A 25,479-nucleotide genomic window follows, 5' to 3' on the forward strand; every position below is an offset into this window, starting at 1 on the left:
CTCAGGCAGTGGGAAGGGGTGGGACTTCTGGGTTTCACACGGGTGTTGTTAGGGTAGAGGGGCTTGGGCACTGCGCCCTGGGGAAGGGGAGGAAGAACAGGATTCCTCCATGTTCTTGGAAGAGTTTTTTAAATTTCTCACCTGGTGAGTGTCCTCAGGCCCTTGGCAGGGTGCCTGAGGCCAATGCCGTGTCGCAGTCCTAAGGGGCGGACAGTTTTGCCCGCGTGCATGCGACACCCAGCCCCCACCCGTCTCCCAGGGACACTAGTGATGAAATCCCACAGGGCCTCATTTGCCCAGCGCTTTCAATCTGGTAAATATCAGGAGCTCTGTAATAGATTGTTTATTTCCAACTCCAAATCAGTTCCTGTTTTTTCAGCCTTTCAAATATAATAGTGCCAGGCTCCTCTCTTTGACAGACCAACGGGGGGGGGGGGGGGGGGGGGCGCCTTCGGCCAAGACAGTAACTTGATTCCCGATTGAGATCTCGACTTGCTTTTTCTGTAGCTCCGTACTTCTGGGCTTCCTGATTATTTTCCCTTCGGGCCACTTTGATTGTCCTAAATATAACATACAAGAGTTGGGGGGCCTGAGCACATGAAGATTACATCCCCCATCATCCAGTGGAATCGGCTTCCTTTTATGTTCAAAAAGCTGAATTGCTTTCTCTTTATAAAGTGCAGCTGAAAAGGTTTTTTGTCTGTGGCTGCCTTTAATTGTGCTGGAATGTAAAGCGTCCGGGACTTTTGTGAAGGAAGCGCTATAAATGTACTGCATCATTATCATTATTATTATTAGCATCATCTCATGTACATTGCCTATGCCTACTGGTGAATGGTCACATGACCAGCGCAGGACTCGCATGGGTGAAGACTTGGCCACTGGCCGCCACTGTCCTCGACTCTCAAAGATCCTGAATCAGCATGTGTGACACCACTTAAAAAATAACTTCTGTGCCTTAAAGACACAAGCGGTAACTCGTTTGTTACTGAAAACGCAGATCAGCAGAAAGAAGAAAGTGAAATTCATCCGTAACGTTTCCGCGCCGGAGAGAATCGCAGAGAATCGCATTCACATTTTGGCGTGTTTCCTTCCGGGGAGTTTTCTTAGTACGCAGCAGGTCCTCAGATAACATTGCTTCATTTAAGTATAACGATGATGACGGGCCCTAGGAACTTAACTCGTGTGTGTATCAATTAGCATGTAGTAAAAGTGGTTTCTTATGCATTGGGACACTTAAAGTCGCAGTAGCTATCAACCACGACTGTTAAGTGAGGGTGTATTGTATATACAAACTCACAGGTTTGTATGTGTCAGGGTGATGGCAGCTGCTGTAACAAATAAGTCTAAAAACATTAAGTGGCTTACCACCAAAGAAACCCATTTGTGGCTCACATCATAGTCCAAGATGGGTGCTTCTGGATCGTAAGTGGCTTTTATTCATGTGTGGAGGGACCCAAGGCCAGTCCCCTCTTTTGGAGTCACCCGAGGGCTCAGAGTTCTCTGTTTCTAGCTGGGGGGAGAATTAAGAGCAAGGAAAGGCGGGTGGGAGGTTTCCATGAGCCATGCTAAGACGTGCCCATGATTTCACTCCTGTGCTCTGGGCTGGCATGGTCCCTTGACCACCCTTGACCACAAGGGAGGCTGAGAAATTGCTCACTGTATTCCTGGGAGGAAGACGCTGTGAGTTTTGGTGACACACAAACATTCATGGATTGATCTTCTGTCCCGTTGAGGATGGACTCGCCCAGCCACCCTGTTTTGTGACTCACTGAGTCACTAAACACTATAAGTATGAACACTCCTTTTTGAAAAGTTTGAGCCCGTTGCAGATTTCTTCACTCCTGTTTGCCTCAGTTTCCCCATCCACAAAATGGGGATAACGTTGATCTCTCTTGCCAAGTAGTGATAAGAATTAAAGAGCTTATGTAGAAAGACTATAGTTTAATACCTCCCGTAACTGGATCTCCTAGCTGCTATAGTAATAACGATAATATTCTAACAACAGTGATGATGGCAGTAATGATCATGATAGCAGCAATTAGGAGAAGACATTTCTCCCAGGTGCCGTTGTCACTACAAACAGCAGGTGTTTGGTGTTTATTAAAATGCTGTGAGGATATGGCTGTGGTTTCCCTACTCTGATCTGGGTCCCAGCTCCTGGCTTGTACCTCGGACAAATTACTTAACCTCTTTAAACGTCGAGCCGTTCAGGAGGAGATGTTGAGTAAGGAGCTGGATATACTGGTCTCAAGCTCAGATGAAAGGTTGGGGCTGGAAATAACCCATGTGTGAGTCACCTGCAAAGAAGTGGTGATTGAAGCTGTGGACTTCCTCAGAGTTCAAGGTTGTCGGGGGGGGGGGGTGGGATCACCCGAGGACGGAGCCTAGAGCACCTCCAGCGTGGGGTGGCCAGGTGGGAAGGGTCTCTGCACAGAGGACTTAGAAGAAGCAGGCAGGGCGGTAGAGACAATCAAAGAGCGTGGGATTATGGAGCTATTGTGTGTTATTTTCACGGGGGCACTTCTCACCACGCGGCGACAATTCTTTGCTTCCTGCATTAGTTTCTTTGCTTCTTGTCTCTCTTCCCTACATCCCCTCCCCCACGTAGAACATAAGCCCCAGGAAAGCAGGACCTCAGCTGTTTGACTCACCTCTGTATCCTCAGCCCCTAAAATATTAGGTCTTCCTTAAATACTTGAATCAAGGAATAACAGTTTCCAAAAATACGTTCACATGCATTATCACAGCCTGCCCCTCTCGGCAAGCGTAGCAGCCAACAGTGAATGGTGCTGTTTCCCTAGAATCACTGCGAAATGAGCGGGACCTGAGCGAAACGTAACACAAGCACGTTGGAGGGTGGCTGGCTGTAGGATGTGGGAGATTTAATGGTGGTGAAAACAAAAAAGGTGTCCGTTATGTGATGCAAAGGATAACAAGACGATAAAGAGGCTGCGTGGTTTGGCGGGTTTTGCCCCAAATGTTCGCCATGTGTAAGGTCCTGGGTGTGATGGCCTTTGCCCTCATGGTGCTCACAGACGGACTGGCAACTGGACGATCCTCAAACTGTGTCCTGATTTCTGTAATAGTATCGTAGGGGACTGTGGGGACCCAGAGCCAGCCCTCTATTCAACCAAAGAATTGGCCAGATGGATAAGAAAATGTTGGCATTCCTCATAAACGGAACAGCATCTGCAAAGGGATAGAGGTGGGGGGAACCAAGACTTGGGGTCTTTGGGGGGAGTTGTGAACTGGAGTAGAGGATCCACATGGGGAACAGCAAGAGCTGAGAAGCTGGAGATGATCTTAAAGGACCCTGTGAGCCAGGCTAAGGACTTGGAACTTTTCTTCTGAAGGCAAGGGGGCGCCACCCAGCGATTTAACCAGAGGAGTGACACAGACTGGTTTGCACGGTAGGAAGCCCACTTTGGGGTGATCCCTTTTCTTAGGAGAGCTTGCAGCAGGATGGTATGTCCTTCCCCTGAGAATGGCGTGGACAGTTGGAGCTGATCCTAATCGGACTTTGCCGGGAGCCCACGCGGGGCGGAATGCCCCAGCTGCTACGAGACACCGGGCATGGCTCCCTACGGGGACAGCAGCAGCGAGCTGGCTGTCCTTGGGAAAGGAAGACATTTTTCAACAGCTTTCACTATCTCCCCGAGCTAAAAATAGCCAACAGCACTGTCATGTTTGGACGGCAAGTGCGGGCAACATCAGGCCCCTAACACGTGTCCCCGCAACTGGAAGGATGGTTTCCTCGCCTTGCTGGCAGGTGGTGGGCAAACAAAGATTCAGGAGCGTCTGGGTGGCTTCTTGGAGAAAGGCCAGATGGTCATTAAAAGCCGGTTCCCTGCGATCTGATGAACCCGTGTGGAAATACTGGGTTTTCTGCATTTTGAATCATTTTAATAACCCTTTGAGGTGGGTACCAGGCAACTCCCCATTTCTAGACGAGGAAACAGAGATCAAGCATTATGCCGAAGGTCAGAAAACTAGGAAGGGGCCGGATTTGAACCTAAGACTGGCTCAGACCGAAATCCGTGTCAAACCATCCTCTTGTTCTCTTTCCTGTTACTCCCGTACCTAAGCCCATCCCTTTTCGTATGCCTTAGAGCCCCCCACTGCTGGGTCCCCTCCACTGCTGGGTCCCCTCCCCCGGGAAGGACAAAGGCAGGCCTACCTCTGGGTCAAACTCCGAACCACCAAACTTGGCTGGCTTGGGACTTGTTGAGTTGACATCAGGTGCCAGTTGAAACCCTGGTGTTTGTCCCTTTCCCCCTCTCTCCCTGTGGCAGACTCCAGAGTCCGCGAGCGGGCAGGGAGCGGGGAGGGCTTGGATGAGTGTGTTTTCTCTGCTCTGGGAACTCACCGGCCTTGGGGTCTAGGTTGATGCATTCCCAGCCTCATTCCAGATGCCTGGGCACTGCTCAGCTTTTGCTTTGTCCCTGCCAGGTCGTGTTTAAGATAATTAAGCCCATAAATCAAATAATAAATAGGTATCGACTCTTTGTCATGGAGTCTATCAGGATTAATTGACCACTGGGAATACTGCTTTCCTCAATCAATGGGGAGCGGGGGGGATTAATAAATCTTGATAATGACTGGCAACAGGAAAATCGATAGGGACATTACTATATGCATTGGGAGCATATATCTCTGAATGTGAAAAGAGTTTGTTTTGGAAGCAGAGAGGGGGAGCCAGAGGGGCGGGAAAGAGAGACAGAGAGAGATGATCAGTATCCTTCAATCCAAGCATGGTACCTAGTACACTGTGGGGGCTCATTGATTCTCGGTGAACTGCAGAAATCCAAGGAGAGGTTTGCTTTCAAATGAGACTGTATTTAGTGTTTACTTTTCCAGTTCTCTGCATGTCCTAGTGCCCAGAAATCTCCTCTGCCCATGGATTGCATGGTTGTTGTTGGCCTTCCAGGGGGAAGGAAAGAGAGGAGGGAAGGATTGGATACGATGGGGGAGGGGGAGGGGAGGGGATAGGGAAGGGGAGGGGAGACCTGGCTGCTTCGGTGCTGGCCACTGTCACTGAGAAAGATTGGAGATGACATCAGGTTCAGGGTGCAAAATAGAGAGTTTGGCCTTTTGCACACGAGGGGTGCCACCGAGTCTTTCAAGGGGCAACATGAAGTAGTCATGTAGATACATCGTAGTTCAGAGATGAGTTCTGGATTAGGGATGTAAAACCCGGAGCCATCTGTGTTGTGAGATACGAGGAGCCATAGGCCCGGGGAGATGGCCTGGGGTCATGCTCCTCAAACTTGACCATGCCTCTGAGTCCCCCGGAGGGTCTGTGCAGAGGCAGGCTGCTGAGATCCACCCCCAGAGTTTCCGTTTCATAGCTCTTGGCTAGGGGCCTGGGAAATTGCATTTTTAACACGTTCCCAGGTGATGCTGCTGCAGGTGCGGGAACCCCATGCTGCGAACCATTGGCTCTGGAACAAAACAAAACAAAACAAAACAAAACAAAAAAAGCCCAAGTGAGAAGAGGACAGAGTGTACCTGCAAGGAAGACTGCTGAGAAGGGGCCAGAAGAGACGGTTGTCATGGAAGCCTGGGGCAGGCAGTGCTGCAGCTGGGGGTGTGGTCGGCAGTTTCAGGAGCAGGTGCAGAGAGGACAAGAAGACACAATGGAAAGGTGTCCCTTGAAGCTCCTGCAGCCTTCAAGTCTGTTGGGCTGTGGTTTACCCCTCTTTGCAGACTTCCCCTACCTACCTGCCCAGGGACTCTGGACAACCCCACCTGTGATCCCAGCTGCCCACCACGTGCGTTTCCAGGTTAGGGCTAAGGTTCAGGTAGGAATGGAGCTACTCACCCTTCCAACGGGAAAGATGCTGCTGGTGACGGTCATCGGAGGGGGTCGGGGGCACAGTTGGGAGATCCATTCCCAGGAACAGTTACCAGCAGGAAAGAGCTGAAATTCATCAGAATAGCTGTGACTCACAGAGGCTGGTAATGAATCTACTCCCAAGAGATGTTCTCTCTGGTCACTATGCAGTATTGTTTTCAAAGTAGTCATTGATATGCAGCCATCACTTTCAAACTAAGGAAGGGAAGTTAGGTGCTTGGTTGAATCCTTTTTAATATGAAAGAGGGCTTTGTTATGCAATGGAATTCTGAATTCTTATGAAGGGGGACATATTTGTTGAGCATCTACTACATGCTGAGTTCTGTGCTAGGGACTTTATAGATGTTGCTTCATTGAATTGCTGTCCCCAGTTATAGAGGAGGAGCCTGGGACTTAGGGAGATGGAGTAGTTCGTCCAAAGCCTACAGCTGGTGTGAGCTGTATGTATTATCTTAAAGACTACACTGATTCTTCATCTGAATATTCTTTTTGGTCATTGTCCAAAGCCCTCCGGATGAGGGTCATAGCTCACTGTCATGGTCTGGCCACCTCTTTTTCCCTTGTGTACAGAGTCAAATTTATGGGATTATCCCTCCATACGGAACTTTTAAACTGGGAGAAAAGGGAGTTGCATATCAAAATCAAGCTTCTGTGTGGTGTCCAGTGTGTGGCCTTGTGGGTCATCAGAAGATTCAAGCTGAGAGTCACAAAAAAGTAGCCTGTGGGGAAAAGTTCGGTTTACCAGTTGTCTAGCTCTGAGCAATCAGACTGGGGCAGATTTGTGAACTGAAGTTTGTCTTTGGTGTTGGCAGTCATTCGGCCTTTCTGAGCCTCAGTTTCTGCATCTGTACAATGGAGATGATACTAGGCCCTACCTTGTGGGATGGTTGTAAGGATCAAGTGGGTTCATACATACGAGACCGTGAGAACAGAGCGTGGCATGGGTCAGGTGCTGGCAGGGATCGCGTTTGTAGCTGCTGTGACCCAAGGCTGGCGCCTTGGGTGCCCGGTGGAGTGGACATAAATATAGCTCCAGGTCTGGGCTGCAGTCGAAAGAACGTTGGCGATGGAGTTAGGAGTCTTGCATGAAGTTAGGAGCCCTGTCATTTGCTGGCTGTGTGACCTGGGACAAATCACTTCACCTCTCGGAGCCTCCGTCTTCTCCTCTGGGAAATGGGGCTAGCGGTGTAGATTTCTCCGGTGGCTAGGAGGAGTGAATGAAATGGCAAAACTGAACACTTCGCAAAGTGACCACGTGTCGCGAGCAAGGGCACATCCCCAAAAGGAGTCACACACGTGTGTGTCTTTCCACAATGCTGGATTGATTAAGGGAGATCTCCTCAATAGGCCAATAGAGTCCCACACAGGTTATACCCAGAGAGGGGGAGCTTGTGGGATAGAAACTGGCAGAGTGATCATCTGGAGTGAGCTCCTGGTCACTGGTGGCGTCCGCAGTGGAGAGACGGGCATCGGTCTGAAGCCAGGCGGCTGCAGTGGCGGCACGTGTCCGGTGGCGTGGAAGTCCTGCAGGGCTCTGAGCGTGGCCCGTGGTACAGCCCAACTCCAGCATGGGGTGGTCGGAGCTCTGAGTCCTTACAGCACCCCCGCGGCAGAGATCCCACTCACATCAGTGTCCAGATGGAGTCCTTATCCGAGTGTCCAGACCTGTGGTTTGGGACGTTCCCATCACACCCCATTCCCTCAGTCTTGACGTTGAACTTGACATGACCGTCGCAGCGGACAGTGACCCATCCTGGATTGTCAAAGGGGTGCAGAAAGTCCTCTCTGCTCTATCCATAAGCATTAGAGAGATGAGGGATAATTGAAAAATTATATAATAGTAGGTAGTTAATGAAGCATTGACTATATGTCTAGTGTTGTTCTAAGCACTTTGACTCTTCCCAGCTACGAGGGGGGCTGGTCCTTGTCAGCTCGTGTCTGCTGCTCTCAGAGCAGGTTTACATAAGCCCTTGAATGGGGAAGAGAATGTTCTGGTTGCATTGGATTGGCAGATGGCAGTGACCCCGATTGAAAGTTGGGACTGCAACTGAGGGGGTCCCACAATCAGTTCCCCCTTCTTGGGACTCAAGCCCTTCAGTGGTCTCTGGGGAAGTGACTGTCCTCATGCTGGGGTGACTGATGAGAAGCAGGGGCGCCTCTCCCCAGCCTGCTGTCATCTCTCTTTGGCAGAATCAAGTCTTGGGGTTGATAAGTGGCTCTTGCTTGGAATCAAAAGGCTCGTCTCCGAGTCCTCTTCAAAAGAGGCTTCGCTTTCTTCCAGGTGTTCAAAAGACCTGGAGGAGTGCCAGGTGGGGAATAGACCGAGTATCTTCAAAGGCGAGGAACGGGCCAGCGCCGGCTTCAGCATTTCCCAGCCCAGGCCGGTCCCTCGGAGACGGTCATTAGCACAGCCTCCGGGACTTGCGGGCGCACATCGGGGGTTCTCCGCGGGCTCGTTTGGAAGGGATTGTAGATCATCGGGGGCTGTCAGAGCATCTCATTCACCTGGGCTCGGTTGCTCTCCAAGCAAAGGGCTGCCTTTGACAGTTCCTCAGAACTGGAGACACCGCTGACAGCCCAGGGCGGCTGTAGTCTGTGCTGCGGATACTCCGCTGTTTCTCAGCTGGCCCGTGGCCCTTCCTCCTGCGGGAGCTGCGCCCTCTCTGGCCTCTCCTTCTGCCCGCCTGCCTTCAGGCTCGATGCTGGCGCATCCCTGGGGCTTATTTTGTCACCCGGCGACGGAGTTAGAGGTGAAGAATGGGCGCTGCTTACATGGCATCCGGAGGGGTGGGCCTCCAGCAGGTGCTGAATTCAGCAAGGAAAGGCAGGGAGGGCGGGAGGAGCCGAGGGTTCTACTGCCGTGTGACCTTGACGAGCCTTCGGTCTTTCCAGCTCTCAGTTTTCTTGTTTGTGAAATGATTATAACATACTTTATCCTTAGCTGGGTCATTGCCAGCCTTGTCTGGGATTGGGTGACCTAAGCTGAACCTTTAGGAGTGAATGACCACTCATCTGTCCATCTTCTGCTCGGTTCATCCCTTCACCCACCTCCCTTCACAGACCTATATACCCACCCATCTCTTCGTCCACCCATCTATCCACCCACCAACCCTCCACCTATTCCTCCAATCACTTATTCTGTCCATTCTCCCATCCACCCGTCCACCCACCCACCTATCTGTTCTTCCCATTGTGCATCTATTCAACATGTACCTACTCCACAACTCATTCATCCATTCATCGGTTCATCCTTCCATCCTTCAATCTATCCACTCATGTCCCCATCCACCCACTCGTGAGTAATCTAGCCAGGTAGCTATTCAGCTATAGCTGTTGAGAGCCTGCTCTCCATCAGGTACTGCTGGTGGCTGGGAATGAGTACTTGGGACGTAATGGAAGCAGACAGAGGGTCATAGTTAAAGCCAACCCCTTGAAGCAAGGCCACAATGCTGGGCAGGGTGGTCAGCATCATTCCGATGTCACTGGGTTAGAGCCCACAACAAAGACATCTATGGAAGTATCCATAGATGGGCATTTCAGCAGACTGCCCATCAGTGGAAATGAACTGTGGGTCACATGCCCATCTGTGAAAAGAAAACAGACCCTCCCCCCCCAAATAAAAAACCAGGCAGCAAGAATCTGAATCATCTTTGCCTTCATGCTTCCTTCCCTTGGTCCTCATTTTTAGGGTACGCTGTGCTGATGAGCATGGGGGCTGAGACCCTGGCAACAGAGGAGGAGAAGGTGGTCAGAGGGTAGTCCTGGGCAGTGAGGGTGGGGGGACAGGGTGCCAATTTAGTAGGCTCTGAGGTCGCTTAGCACGTTTTCCACAGGTCAGCAGTGGGATGGGGCCTACAGACCAACAGGCAGGGCTGTTCACTGCCGACTGTGCACCCCATTAATTCCTAACTCATAATAATTTATCAGCAGCAGGCTGGGGTGTACTCATTCATTATTTATAGAGAGAGTGTTTGCTAAGCAAGTCAGTAGTTCAGACAAGATCAGGGTGGGGTGGGTTTAACCCACCCAAGAAAACCAACCTGTCAGAGCTTCAGCACAGTTGCTACAGGCAGATGGAGTGGCGGGTGACAGACGGACACCCACCAGCCTCCTGGTTTCTTCCATGCAACTCCAGAACTTTCCCTTTACCCTAACATGGTCCCTCTCTAAGAAACACGTCACCCCCTCTCCTGCCCCATCCGATCTGAATCGGACCATCGGTTCTACGTTGCCATTTCATTATAGCAATGGAAGCCGCCCATCAACCCTTGTAAGACTATGTTTTGGGGTCAAGTGTCAAAACCAGGTCCCTTGACCTCCTTTCCTTGTGAGATGAATGGCCTTGGCTTTCTTTAAATGCCCTAAAGACCTCTGGTCCTTTTGTCTGCAGAAGGCCCCTGGGACGTGGAGTTGGGAGAGCTGGTTTCTCATCACGGTGCTGGATGGCCTCAGGCACGTCTTTGGGCTCCGTGGTCCTCAGCTTCCTCACCTGTGGAATGGGCATGCTGATTCCCCCGAGCTGCCCCGAGTAGTAGATTAAACCAGAAAGAGGGAAGTGTTTTGTAAATGAAAACAAAACAGTCAAAACAGAGATGACTGGGCAGATAGCTTTTCAGATGAATGTCAAAAAAAGTGAAACATTGTTTGTCCTTTATTGAGTCCAAGCGAGTGGTTGGAGCTTTCCCGGTAGTTCTGTACGTTGGCTTACCATTCAGATCTCCTGGGGAGGTTTCGAATCATGAGTGATGTCTGGACTGCACCCTCCACCCCGAAAAGACCCTGGTTCAGTTGATCTGGGGTGGGGCTGGATGTCATTTTGTTTAAACTCTCCAGGTAATTCTGTCAGGGACCCCGATCAGAAACCGCGGCACAGTTCCCAAAATGATCCATGCCAAACTTCTCTTTCGCCCTCTCAGAATCAGAAGAGACAGAGAGCCCCGGCCAGGTAGCTCGGTTGGTTAGAGCATCATCCCGATACACCAAGGTTGCAGATTCGATTCCCGATCAGGACGCATACAAGAGTCAGTCAGTGAATGCATCAATAAGTGGAACAACAAATCCATGCTCTTTCTTCCTCTCCTCTCCCCTCCCCGCATTTTCTCTCCATGGAACACTCTTGAAGGATTTCTATTGGGGTGGTGTGGGCGGGGGTAACGTGCTTCATCCTACAAGTCACAGAGTTCATTCCCCGCTGTGTGGAGAGCAGGTTGGAGGGAGGGGAGCCGAGAAATGGGAAGACCGCCAAGAGGCATTGGGGTTCATCATAAACCAGGGCTCTCATCTTGTGGACAACACTGGGGTGCTGTGACACTCGGAAGATGGCTTTTTTTTTTTTTTATCCTCACCTGAGGACTTTTTTTTGCATTTATCTTTAGATAGAGCGGGAGGGAGAGAGGGAGGAAGAGAGAGAGAGAGAAACATCAACATGAGAGAGACGCATCGAGTGGTCGCCACCCACACAATCCCAACCGGGGCCGGGGACAAACTGCAACCGAGGTACGTGCTCTTAGCGGGAACCGAACCCGGGACTCTCTGGTCCGTGGGCTGACACTCTGACCGCTGAGCCAAACCGACCAGAGCCAGGCTCTGTCTTTGGCTATAACAAAACCCCACAGACTGGGTGGCTTATGAAGAGCAGGCATTCATTTCTCACAGTTCTGGATGCTGGGACGTCCAGGGTCAAGGGGTGGACAGATTCGGCGTCTCCACTGGTAGGTGGCTGCCTTCTCACTGTCACCTCACAGCATGGAAGGGGCAAGGGAGCTCTCTGCTGTCCCCTTTATCAGGGCACTTACCCGTCATGACCTCCACTCTCATGACCTCATACCTCCAAAGGTCCCCCCTCAAGACCATCATGTTGGCAGTAGGTTTCAACATGTGAATTTGGGGAGGATACAAACATCCCGTCTCTTCTAGGCCCCGTGGAGTTTTGTTATGTGTACAGATTCCCTGAGCGTGAGCAACTCGGGTTCAACGAACACTCGGGGGCAGAATGTCTGGGTTCTGGGAGGGGCAGGATCACCACGTGCTGGCTCCAGGGTTCGGGGTGAACCCTGAACCTCCATTTCCTTGATGTACAAGGAGCCCAGCTGTACCCACGCACACACCGTGTGGCTGAAGTGATGTGGTAGCTTCCCCACGGGTGGAGAGGATGGTATAGGGCCTGACCTGAGGTCAGGACTGGTCCCGAGCTGGGTAGAGTGAGTGGTCTGGCTGGTTCTAACTTTTCCTATCCACATGCCAGCCCCAGGCTGGGGCCCCCCTCCCACCAGCCTCGCAGAGCATCTTCTTGGCCTGTTAAGATCTCTGCATCTCTGCCCTGGAAGCTTTGGAGGTAGAAGCTGGCGTGGCTGTGGGATTTAGGAGGTCTGCAAGGGCCACATTCACCGGGCAACACTGGCAAGGAGTTCTCTTGGTGCCCCGGAGTTAGGAGGCTCAAGAAAAAAAAAAAGAAATGAACTCGGGCGATGATTTGTCTTCATCTCTGAGAAATCGGCACAAACTTACATTTTGTTCCCGCACCTTCTAAATTAGGTTTTGGGGAGTGACAGGTTCTTCCATTGAAACAGATTACCGAAGTAAGGCTTGGGGACTAATGGAAATCTTCGTAATAGGATTACGCCGCGTGTTCGTCTTTCCCATGAAGATGCAACGTTGTCACCTGGCAGCCTGTCGGGGCACAGAACCTATGTTTTTAATCTCTCTGGACATTTATTTTCTGTTTTTAAATGATTGAGTGGTGAGGTCAATCCCTGGGGTGACCTGCTTTCTATCTGTGAGAAGCAGGAGAAAGCTATTAACAAAAACATGAAATTGAATCTCACCAAGCACGGGTTCCCATCCTACCTCTGGCCCTTTAAACCCACTGAGCTGCCCAGTTACGTACACATGGAGGTGGCTGTGGACATTTGGGAAAGAATCATGCTCTCTTTACCAAGGAAAACACAGCTGCTGTCTCAGACATTTTGCTTTCCCTGGTGATGTTTACTGTAAAAGTTTGACTCTAGCCGGAACATCCGATTTTTATCTTGCTATTATCCCTTTCTCTGTCCATTCTCTCCTTCTGACCTCAGTGATTTTTGTCCCACAATAGCCAATATTTATCAAGTACTTCTACGTTCTAGGCACTCGCCTTGTCACAGGTTCTCTAGTCAGGGTAGGGTAGGCTCATGCTGCAGTGACAAACATCCCTAAGATCTCTGTGGCTCACTCAGAGTTTGCTCCTCTCATAAAGTTTGCCACCAGTTAGGCAGGGCTCCCTTCCATGCAGTCACTCCGGGATCCAGGATGTCCCACTGTGTGTGGCTCTGCCTTATCGTCATGTGGCCTCCGTGGTCGCAGAGGCACAACCCAAGAGAGACTGTGGATTCAGCAAAAGGCTTCTCAGTACCCCAACCGGGAAGCAGCAGGGGTCACTTTTCACTGGCTAGACCTGGTCACGTGGTGCTGCACAACCACGGAGAGACGGGCAAGTGAAGTGCCCTGTGGGCCCGGGAGGGGGCGCTGTGGAGCAGAATTTGGTGAACACGTGGCTTAGTCTGTTCCCCGCATGAGTTTTCTAACTGACTCCCCCTACACCTGTGAGGTAAGTTTTGTTTTGTCCACCTTTTATTTTGAGCAACTTGCCCAAAGGCTCACAGCTACAGAGTATCGGGACTGGTTTGGGACCCAGTCTGTCCAGCTCGGGGTGCTGAGCTCTTGGCTGCTCTCCTCTGCGTGAGCTCCGAGTCCTCATCACTCTCTTCTTGTTTCTGCTTCTAAGAGGAACCGTTCCTCCCAGCACATTCCTGACTCTGGAGTTTCTCCAGGCCTCTTGGGGGCGAGGAAATTCATTTCCCTCCCAGTGCTGCCCCGGGACTTCTGCTCACCCCGCCTGCCTCAGATCCTCCTTCATGGGGTTGAGTCTAGAAGCACAACTAACCCGGATCTCTCATGGAAGACCCTGAGCAGAGGCCGGGAGGGCTCAGCGGGTGGTGCTCACTCTTCTTAGGAGGCCTTGGCTGCAGACCCAAGGTTCAGCCTCAGACAGGTCTGGGTTCGAGGCAGGCTGTGCGACCCCAAGCATGACCTTGGGAAATCCCATCAGCCTTCTGCGTTTTGGTTTCCCCACATCTTCCATGAAGGAGGTGGACCGAGTGATCTCTACCACTGGTCTATAACCTGAATTCTAGACATTTCTATACATGTTCTCTTTCGCCATGGTCAGGTAGATTCCCCACTCAGATGCATTCACAGCAGCCCCTAGGAAGGCCAGCCTCTCCCCTGCCCCCCTCTTTTTCCTCCTGATGTCCCCGTTCCCACCTTGTCATCTGCATTCACCCTCTTGGGCCCTGGGTCCCGTGGGTGGAAAGGACACAGCCGTTTGGGGTTATGCGCGCCACTGATCTCTGCCCCTTCTTCCCAGCTACACAGTTATTTAAAAAACTCAACAGTCAGCTGTCTTCCTCAATAGAGACTGACCTTTTCCAGGCAGAGGGTTACTGTCGGGGCTTTTGAGCAACACCGGTCACTTGCCGTGTGCCCAGAACATGCCGACCCTGTACAGAACGGAGAGCAGAGATTGCTCCGTGCCTTCGGGGAGTCACAACCAGAGAGCCCAGAGCGGGCCCGAGCGCCGGGCGGGGTGGGCTCGGTTCAGACCGTACCTTCTCCTTGCAGTGTGTTTCCCAAACTGTCTGTAGCATAAACACGTGTGTCTGGCTCCATTTCCGTCTGGCTCAGAGGTGCTCTTCTCCTCTCTTTCCCCCCTGCCTTTTACAAAAGTGACACGTGTTTATGGGAGAAAAATTAGGAAAAGAGAGATAAGCAGCAAGAAGAAACAAACTCCCCAAACTCCTGATCCCACCGCCTGGAGATCGCCCTGCTAACACCCTCAGGGACCATCCTCTGTGGGTTTTTAATGCATATAAATTAGGTCGTGTGTGTATATACGTTTGAAAAGACAGTAATTCAGTCTACTGTTGAGCTGGTTTTTTTGCTTGTTTGTTTTTTAAATTGTGGTTCCGGTCAGGGAGCAGCAAGAGTTGGTACATTTTGATAGCCAGCCCTGGAGGGCGGGACCAGAGGTCTGTTTGGTTGTTTGATGCCGTGGGGTGCCTGAAGCAGAGAAGCTTCTGGAAGCTTTATCGCTACCATGGTCTGGTTTGTCTCGTGGCCAATGTCGTGCGCTAAGCCGGTCGGGGAGAGACCCGCCTGGTAAACACGGCTCTTCCAGCTACAGGGGACAATGGGGAGAAGGAAGGTGGTCAGATTTGTTCACTCCTCTGAGCACCTGCCTGGGCCTGGCCAGCTGTGTGCCCCCCGCCAGGCGTGCACACCCTCTCCAATGAGTTGGCCTCCGCAGCCTGCCTTGCTTCTCTCGGGGTGACAGCCAGGCATCCCCAAACAGAAGCAGCACAGGGACAGTGAGGCCAGCATGGACTGGCCCCGAATCGGGAGGGAGAAGCAGCGTCCTAGTAGTGGGGGGAGGGGTCCAGTTTCTCCTTGGCTGAATCGTCTTTTCCGAAGGGAACTAATGAAATCCCGGAAAGATGTGATGATTTGAGACCTGGATTCAAATCCTGCCCCTGTTGCCGGCTGACTGGGCCCCTGAGCAGGTTACCCAGCTGTCCTGCACGTGAATGTCTTCGTTGTACACAGTACCCCCCCCCTCCCCGAGAAGGGCTGGCGTCACTGGTTCTCAGCTGAGCGCCTCGTGGAGCAAACTCCACGCACAGAGGAGAAAGTCTCCGTTAGTGCCAGTGTCTAACACCTTCCTAACCCTTCTTTGCTAAAAACTTTCTTAAAAAAACACAAAAAAACAAAAAGCAGAGGCCTCAACCCTAGATCATTGGGCAGGCCACAATGCCAAGCCAGGATTTGATTGGATTTTTTAATGTGTTTGTTTTCACTGTATTTATTTTTACGCGTATTTGGGGATAGAGATTCTTCTGGCTTTCCACCTGGTAATGATAGAAAGTTGTTGTTGTTTTTAATCCACTTACTTCTCAAAGGCAGTGCATCTAAAGAAAACTACTAGCAAGTGATAAATAATACGAGTTGGCTGATCTGGCAAAAACCTCACAGTGGTTCTGGAATGAGGGCAACGTGAGGGACACTGGGTGGGATGCAGGTCTGCCCCTTCGGAGATGCTGAGAGAATATGCCGCAGAGTAGGGAGGAGCCTGTCTGGGGATGTCTGTGGTCAAGGTCAAGAAGAGCAGGTCTGGGTGGTCTCTGGACCGAGCAATGGGACCAGCCAGGCTACCATTTTCTGGAAGTTCTTCCTACAGTGAGCTGGAACCCACACCTCCCCAGCTGGCTGCCCCTACCCTTGGGACACCTCCTTCCTTGCAAAGCCCAGACCAGCAAGGGCAGAAGATCACAGATGCCCAGAAGCATGGGTCCCACCCAGTCTGCAGCAGGAGCACCCCCTAATGGGAAGAACCCCCATCCCAGTCCTTAAAGTGCTCAGAGCAGCCAACCCTTGGCCTCTGTGCTTAGCAAGAATCCAGTAAGACTGAGAGTCTGAGCTTCCTCTCCCTGCCCTCCTTCTCCGAGCTTTGCAGCAATATCAAAGGCTGGACAGGGCCTGGGGAGCACCTTAGCAAAAAGGCTCCTGCTTTGCATATTTCTGTGCCCAGCAGGCTCCTGCTTTGCATATTTCTGTGCCCAGCAGGCTGCTCTCACATTTCTCTGCCTGGGACGGGAGCCTTCCCCCCAGCCCCCTTACGCAAGGGAGCTCAATAACTCCTCATTTCCTGGGCGCACGTTGGGGGAAGCAGCTGGCAAACAGCTGGCTTCTCTCACTTGCTTTCTGACGCTTCCCATTTTTATAGGATGCTAACCTGGCACTTTTTATTATAAAGCCCCAGAGGCCCAAGGTTTACTGTCTTGTGTGTTAGATTCATGCAGGGCTTGGAAGTTCGAGGTGGCTTGCGGCTGGAATTTGATGGCCTGTGCAACCTGTCGCTTGGAATGGGATTTATGTGCTCCAAGGAGGGGAGAGAGTGGAGGGCAATGAAGTGTGTGTTTGAGTTTTCAAAGGTTGGGGAATGCTTAGAAGTCAGCAAGCGGACAAGGGGTGGTAAATCCCTTCTGACAGAACCCAGTGTTTTTAGTTTTGGGGTGATATTTTTTTTCCCTTGACTTTTAGAGCGAGTGAGTGGAAGGGAGGTAGGAAGGAGAGAAAGAGAAGCATCGATGTAAGAGAGACACATCAATTGGTTGCCTTCCCCATGTACCCCAGCCAGGGCCAGGGATCAAACCTGCAACCCAGGTACGTGCCCTTGACCCTCCACCCTTTGGTGCATGGACTGCCACTCTGTCCACGGAGCCAGGGCAGAACCCAGTGTTTTTAAAATAACCTCTGACTTTGAAACCAGCTGCCTCGGGAGTTCAAATCAGACAGAGCCGCGAAGTCCCTTTTGCCATGTAAGGTCATTGGTTCTGAGGCTCAGGATAAGGACATATTTGGGAGGCCATTGTTCAGCGACTCCACCCGCAGTCACAGACGTGGGCACTGCGAGTATCCTCACGGTGAGTCCCCAAGGCCGAGTGGACACAGAGGTGGCAGCGCTGGCCTGATAGTCGATCTGTTGCCCACCCTCCAGCCCCCACGCACTCCCCACCATTCACACCAGCCTGGGTTCTGGCTTGGCGTGAGGAGTTTGGAAAAGGGGAAGGGAGTGGCCACCACACGCCTCCAGATTTCTGCCCCAGCCACTGTTTCAGCAGAATGAGCCCGTTTGGACAGAGGCCCTGAGAGAGAAACCTTCTAGAGGGTTCTATTTCATTGTTTCTGATGACCTCTTTAAGGCTAGTTTACAACAAATATCTTGTACTTGCTGTCCCATCGTGGCCGAAAGGCGCACCGTGTCACCCGAGACGTAGGGTGGACAGACAGCCGTATGCGAGCTGCTTGGAGCCAGGGCTCGGGGAGAGGGTGGCCTGCAGAGGACATCAGACATTTCCAGCTCTTGCTCCTGGTCTGGGGAAATGATCTTTGCTGTAGAGAGATACGGAGAGGGAGGGAGGGAGGGTGCGTGTGTGCATGCATGCGTGTGTGTGTGTGTGTGTGTGTGTGTGTGTGTGTTTGCATATGGCCACTGCCCCAGAAGTTAGAGAGCTACTAACTATATCCTTTCATCACTAAAACACCTTCTCCTGACCTCCGGACTGACCGTGCCTCGGCCAGCGGGCCTCGTTAATCTTCGTCGTCATAGGTGTGTCCGTAGCAACGTTAGTTTCCACGTACCGAGAGCCTGTGACATGCCCGAGTCCCCTGGAAAGTTAAGAAGCAGTGATGGGGGTCAAGAGCATAAGCTCTGGAGCCTGGCTGCCTGGGTTCAAGCACCTGCTCCGCTGCTCTGCTCTGAGCCTCGGTTTCTTCATCTGTGATATGGGGCCAGTCCCACGCGTCATTTGATCTAGGGTGCTGTCAGTTAGACCAGGGGAGGGGAACCTCTCTTCTGCCAAGGGCCATTTGGATGTTTGTAACATCATTCGTGGGCCGTACAGAATTATCAACTTAAAAATTAGCCTGCTGTGTTTGGTCAAACATTTGATTAACTCACCCCTAATGAGATGGCTGGAACTGTTTCCCTTTGCTGAGGCCTGTGATGTGAGCTGGTATGGGCGTTCCCCACCCCGAAATTAGACCATGCACCATTTACTTTATGTACTAGAAATAAAGAAATACAGTGCCCGTGGAACTGTGACTAGTCCATTAATGCAAGCAGTTCTCATTTCAGAGATGTTAAAATGCAAGGAAATATATATATGTGTGTGTGTTTTGAAATCAACAAAACACAGTGTGAATGCTCACCTCGTGGGGATCTACTATCACTATCATCCCCATTTTACAGGTGAGGAAACTGAGGTCAAAGTCACTTCCCAATTAATGCCCAGCAAATAGTAAACGGTATTCGGGATGTGGGCTCACTTGGCTGCGTGTCTCTTTCATGGCCTGAAAATCATGTCCGCTGGCTGGGTACCCACACCACGGGGGACAAGATGAGAAAGATCAGGAACAGGCTGCTATGGCTGTGTGTCTGTAAGCAGACCCTCCACCGCTCTGAGTCTCCATATGCTCACCTGTGAGACAGGCTTGAGCGTGGGAACCCTGTGGGAACATGGAAGGATTCACGGGGGTGAGATAAGGCTCACACATGTGATCAGTAAGCCTTGATTCTCTGCTCCCCTCCCTTCCCCACTGTCCCTGCAAGCAGCTTTTAGGGCACCCATATTACCCACAGAGCAGTTGCCGTGGACACTTGAGTGTACTTGGCTGGATGATCTGAGCCTCCGCCACCCAGGACACCCGCCTAATGCCTGCTCCTGCCCAGAGCCCAGCCCTTGCCCTGCACCTGCTGCCCGGCTCCGCCCCCAGCAAACACCTGGGCGGGCACAGCCAGGCCCGGAGCTCCCAGCTCCTCTGCAGACACTTCCTGGGGACAGCGAGGAGTTTAGAAACGGGCACCTAGGATGTCAGTATTGGCTTAGATTTCCTTTTGAATGTCAGCACCATGTACCAATTGTTCATCCTTTTCTTGCTGATTTTTTTTTTTTAAGTAAACTTTGTGTTGGGAAGGATAACGTACCTGCCAGTGTCCAGATCCTAAGAGCACAGCCTGATGAATTTTCACTAAATGCATCTCCATGTAAGAAGCACCCAGACCCAAGCCCAGAGCACCACCTCACACCCTTTCCAGCCCCCACCCACCCGGGTCACCACTCTCCTGACATGTGGCCCGTGGATCAGTTTGGCCAACTTTTGCACTTTGCATAAATTCACTGAGTCGTATGCACCTGGCTTCTTTTGCTCAACGTGTTTATGAACCTCGTTTACCTTTTTTTTTGCAGTTAGCAGTGGTTTCTTGTACACTACGGTATGAAGATAATATTTTTCATTATACGGATATATCACAATTTATTCATTTTTCAGTTGATGAAAATTTGGGTTGGTTCCAGTTTGGGGCTATTACGAATAGATTGCTGTTAACATCCTGGAGCATTCTAGTACATTCTAGTACATGTCTGTGGGTGAATATGAGTATGCATGCCTGTTGGGTACATGTTACTTAGGGGAGGCATTGCTGGTTGGGGGTTATTTATATATTTCACATCGTAGATGTACCAAGCTGTGGGCGTACCCTTTATATCCCACCAGTCAGTGTGAGCGTGTCCAGTGGCTCCAGGCGCCACAGGGTAGTGAGGGAAGCAAAGACTTCGGCAGCTGCTGCTGGGAAGGAGGGTGTGCACAGGGGACGGAGACGGGGACGGACACCGAAGCCTGCCACCGTCGGTGGTTTTCCCGAGCAGGAGAGTCTGGGAGCCTGTTGTAATTGTGTGCTCTGCCATCTGCGGGGGGGCTGGTCTCTTCTTGGCTCTGGCCTCTAATGAGTGTAGGTGGCTCTTCGGGAATGGAGTATCCAGGGGAGGGAATCCACCCACGGTCCCCCGCCATCAGAATATTTAAATGTCAGTGTGGCTAATTGGCTGCCCAGCCCACCCCACCTCCAGCTGTCCGCCAGCAGCCACGGCAAACACAGTGTCTGCGTCACCAGCATCACAGGGGGGACAGGCCTGAGTCATCATGGCTGCCCCCTGCTGACTTACTGGGCAGCCGAGACAGGTGAATCAGACCCCCCTGAGTCAGCCACCCTGGGAATCTCACCTGAAGCAGGTGAGGAAGCGCATCTCAGCCAGAGATCATGCGCTAGCATTTGGGGTGGGTGAATGGATGGATAGAGAGAACAGCTGTGATATGCGTATCAATATATAACTTACATCCATTTGTACAAGTGTGTGCATTGGCCATTTACTACCTCGCAGAGTAACCCGCGTTTCCTGAGTGCTCACCGTGTGTGAGATACGGAGAGAGGCCAGAGCTTTACACACCTGATTTCATGTGATTCTCCGAAGAACCCTAGGAAGCAGGAACTAGTGACTGCATTTTACTGACAATGAAACTGAGGCCCAGAGGGGTTGACTTACCTGCCCGGGGTCACACAGCCAGCCAGTAGCTGACAAGCCAGGATTCTAACCCACAGCGCCCAGCTCTAGGCCTCCATTCTCCCACTGTGTTATACTTCTCACCAGCTGCCAGGCCTGGTACCAAGCTCCACTTCACATTCTGTCCTCCTGCTGACTCTACCAGGTAGGGATCCTTAGTTTCCTTTAATAAGGGAGGCAACCAAGGGCCAGAGAGGTTAAGAAACCCACACAAAGACACACAGTAAGGGACAGAGCTGGGATTCAGCCGGAAACCCCCTGATACCGGAGCTCTGATCACCCACATTATCTCAGCTAAGTCTAGCACACAACAAAGGCTCAAAAGATACTAAAGGGGTGATTAAAATGCCTATGGAATTATAGATTAAAGAAAAATCCAAGCCCTTATTTTGATAGCAATGGACAATGAACTTTCCTAATGTCATCCCAGCTTCTCTCAGCCACCATTGGACACTGTGAGCTAGACACGGCGCTGGGGGCTGGAAATGCGCTATGAATCTAGAATTCATTCACTCGCTCGCTCACTCATTCACTCCTTCATTCAGTGACTGTTTACTGAGTACCTGATCTACGTGTGCCAGGAATTGAGCTCACTTTGGGGGTAGAGGGGGAGGACAGATGAGCATGCCAGCAACTAAATGAGGTGTTACTGTCACTGCGTAATGTCCCGTTTCATCTTGTCATTCATTTTAAACCACTGGTCCTGGAAATGAACTCAATGAGGCTGAAAATAGGTCGAAAAACCCTCTATCTAGACAGGCATCTGGTTTGGGGGGGAGTATTATTGGTGTTTACACACTTCTCTCTAAAGACGCCAATGCATCATTTGCTGATGGTAATTAGTATGTATCAGCTACCGCTTTGCTGGTCTTTCATCATTGTCCTCACAAACCACGGCTCCTGGCGAGTGGGAGCCACTGGGATGAGTGGCCGGCAGTGTGCTGTCTGAGTGGTGTCTGCGGACCCCATACATTGTGGGTCATGCACAGCTTTCCAGCCTGAGACCCTGGGATGGACAGAATGTGGCTGGATTCTGCAGGTGTCTTTGGATGCTGTGGGGCGATGGGGAAGACCCCGAAGAACCCAGAAGAACTTGCTCCCAGACGTGCATCCCAGAACCAGACCTGAGTTCCTGTCCCAGGCTTACTATCTCCTAGGATTACTAGGGGCATGTGTACAAGTCCACCCAATTAGGTGTCACTTCGAATGACTGTGTGGGTCACCCTCACCGTTGCCAACAGTTTCTCTTGTCCCTTTGCTTTCCAGCCTCTGTAAGGGACGGACCCTGTATTCGGTGGTGCGGGATGCCAAGATCGTCCTGGATGTCAACAAAACCAGGCAGATTGCCCAAGAAATTGTGAAGGTACCGTAGGGTCTGGGGCCCCCTCCCTGAACCTCAGAAAGACCGTGCCCCCTTTTGAGACGCCTGGTCTGGTGTCAGACCAATAGTCTGGGCTTAAAAGAAATTCAACTTGACTTGAAAAGCATCAGGCTCTGAGTATGTAAGAATTTTGCCAAGATACAACCGGTAGGGATGGTCGGTCCATGTCTGGTTTCCACCCAGCGCCTCATCACCGTGGTAACTGGACATGTTCAGGAGCGAGGGCAGGGACAGTCTCGTTGTCAGGATCCTTTGAATTCCCAGGTGTGTTCGCTGTCTCTTTAGCTGCTGGGGGAACATTAAATTGTTGGCTGCTGTTTGGGATTAAAACAAGCAGGAACATCCTGTGTTTTCTGGCAGGTGCCTCATTAGTCGGTTGTATCCGGTCTTTTATTTCCACGGGAAGTGTCAGGACTGAGGTGTGAGGAGCAATAAAACATGTAACTTCTCATAAAGGCAGACACAAATCTAGACTTTCACCCTGACCTTGACCTCCGTAGGTTCCTCTGCGTGTTCTTGATGATCAGTCACGATCTGTTTCTTGAAGGACGAGGCGCATTTGGCAGGGGCCAGGGTCAGGTAGACAGAAGGAGCCGGTCTCCTGCCGAGGATTCTGTTTCAGAGGGGAAGACAGTTAGTGGAATGCCTTCCTCTGGGGACCCCATCTCAGGTTTCGTCCCCAGGCTTGCTTTTAGGAGAGACCTTCCTTTGTTCCTAATTCAGGAAGCAGAAGGGCAAGGCGGAGCCGGTTTCGCAGTGGTCTGAGGGTGCTGCAGATTTGTGCCTTGGGGACCCTGCCTGTTCCCACTTGCCAGGCCTCCTCCCGCCCACCTGTACGCCTTTGCATTGGGGCCCCTACAGCTGTCAGTGTGGTGTCGTTGGCCAAGCAAGGAGTGGGTGGCAGCAGACACGCAGGTTTTCTCTGACAACTCCGTGTCCTTGTTCCTTGTAGGGCATGGGCTACCTCCATGCCAAGGGGATCCTTCACAAGGACCTGAAATCCAAGAACGTCTTCTACGACAATGGCAAAGTGGTGATTACGGACTTTGGACTCTTCAGCATTTCCGGGGTGCTGCAGGCTGGCAGGTGAGAGGGGGCGGAAGGGCTCGGCGGGGTTCTCGACAGACATCGGCCAGGGGTGGGGGAGTCGTCCTAAATGGCTCGAGTGACCCAGACGTGGCGTTAGCCTGAGGTCCCCTAGTGAACAGCGAGGCTGCAAAGTGGCCATGCAGTGTTGAAGCCCAGGTCATGCCCAGATGCCCCAGGGGCCTGACCTGCAGATGGTGCCTTCTCGTGGGCACAGAGCAGCTCCAGATTCTGCAGGGTCTGTGCCCTTGAGTTTCACTGGAGAACTCTTGCCTTACCCCAAATGTTTACTGGGAAGTGGGAATCACCCGAGAGCCTTGCTCCGAGTTTTCTTATGAATTCATTCATTTTAGTGGAGCAAGAGTTTACTTAAGCGCCTGTTTAAAGTCAGACCCTCCTGGGGCCCAGCTTGGCTCGGCCACTTATTAACTGCGACTTAAGTCAAGTCGCAGAACTTTTCTCAACTTCAGTTTTCTTGTCAGCAAGAAAAATGATGGATGGTGCCCTGGCCGGTTTGGCTCAGTGGTTAGAGTGTCGGCCTGCGGTCCAGAGAGACGCGGGTTCGGTTCCTGCTAAGGGGACGTACCTCACTTGCAGTTTGTCCCCGGCCCTGGTTGGGTTGTGTGGGAGGCGGCCACTCAATGTGTCCCTTTCACGTCGATGTTTCTCTCTCTTCCTCTCTCTCCCTCCCACTCTATCTGAACAATAAATGGAAAAATGTCCTGGGTGAGGATAAAAAAAAAAAAAATGATGGATGGGGTTATGCCTGCCTCCGGGTCCTTGTGCGGATAAAATCAGGTAACACATCCAGCATCCAGGGCAGGGCCTGGAGCACAGGAAAGTCTACAAATAGTAGCTGCTGCTGAGTTGTAATTAGTATTCATTTGCATATACCTCCTCAGTATCACACAGGAGAATCATTAACCACTGTTAAGTAATTAACTCTCAGGCGCCTCTCACCCTAGAACAAGTTGACCATGTGAAAGGCAGCTTGATCCCAAATAAACAGCCCATAATTCAGAATGTCCACCCTTTGTGACTTTTAATTTGGAATGTGTGTGTGCATACACACACACACACACACACACAGGCACACACACGCGCACCCTCACTTCCCACCCTGCGTGTTTTCTCTAACCGCGCCTCCTGTAACGGAGGACGTGCCTCCTCAGGGCAGCCTTGCGGTTTCTCTCCTTTGACTGTGTTTCCGTTGCTTTGAGAATCACTGATGTCTCTGAGCTACACCCCCGGCCTCTCCAGAGGGAATTTTGTTCACGCCGCTCCGTGATGCCTGGAGTCTAAGTCCCACCGCCCGAAATGGGTGAAAACCTCATCTGGCCCTGTCTGTGTGATGCACAAGCGAAAGCTTACATTTTTAGATTGTACTCCACCCATCCAAAATTCACCACCGTCTCCAAAACCACCTACGGCGCCTAAGATGAGAAGAGAGGCAGCAGATGATCAAATAGACCAATAAGTAGAGAGATGGAGAGAGCCCTCAAGGTAGAACCCAGAAGCCGGACGGGCTGGATGGTTCAAGGCTCTTTAAAAAATGAGGCCCCTCCGCCCTGGTGGCATATCCATGTCCCTCCCCTTCTCCTGACAGTGGCTTCTCCCCCAGTGCAGGGAAGGGGGCCAGGGCTTCTGCCTGCCTTCCTTTCCGTCCTCGGTCTCCTGAAGCCGAAGGAAGGAGAGGGGAGAGGGCGTGGGCATCCTCCTCGTCAGTTTGCTCCCGGAGACCAGGCCAGCCAGGAAGAGCGCAAGTCCGCGGCGTGGGGGCATCTGGCCTCATTCAGGCAGCACCCCTGCCCACCCTGCCCCAGGCTGGCGGTCAGCCAGCCCAGCTGTGTTGGGAGAGGCCAGGCCAGGGAGCCCCCCCCACTCCCAGTGAGAAATCCACGTTTCTCGGTTCCCGACGAGCAGCCCCTGTGGCTCCTTGTGTTCGATTCCTGTTGCAGTTAACGAATGGGCTCCCAAACGGAGCTGTTTCTAAGAATCGGTGTAGAACTGCGGGTAGGAGCCTAGTCTCCGGGCTTTTAAAGACTTCGGATCTTAGCTCTGTCGCTTATTAATACAAACGCCATGGCTCTGGGCAGGTCACCGAGGCGTTTTGAGGCTCTGTTTCCTCATTTGGAGAATGGGAATCTGATCAGATCGGATCC

The 25,479-nt window shown here is 51.7% G+C and overlaps 1 protein-coding gene across 1 annotated transcript in view; it reads left to right on the forward strand.

The window, feature by feature from the left end:
• KSR2 (kinase suppressor of ras 2) overlaps positions 1-25,479 on the forward strand; it is a 290,881-nt gene that overhangs the window by 257,388 nt on the left and 8,014 nt on the right. Inside the window, exons 15-16 of the mRNA XM_036277294.1 lie at positions 22,117-22,213; positions 23,184-23,317. Of these exons, the coding sequence (XP_036133187.1) occupies positions 22,117-22,213; positions 23,184-23,317 (231 nt within the window). The remainder of the gene's footprint in view (positions 1-22,116; positions 22,214-23,183; positions 23,318-25,479) is intronic.

Source organism: Molossus molossus, unplaced genomic scaffold (assembly GCF_014108415.1).
Source record: "Molossus molossus isolate mMolMol1 unplaced genomic scaffold, mMolMol1.p scaffold_m16_p_22, whole genome shotgun sequence".
Lineage (NCBI taxonomy): Eukaryota > Metazoa > Chordata > Mammalia > Chiroptera > Molossidae > Molossus > Molossus molossus.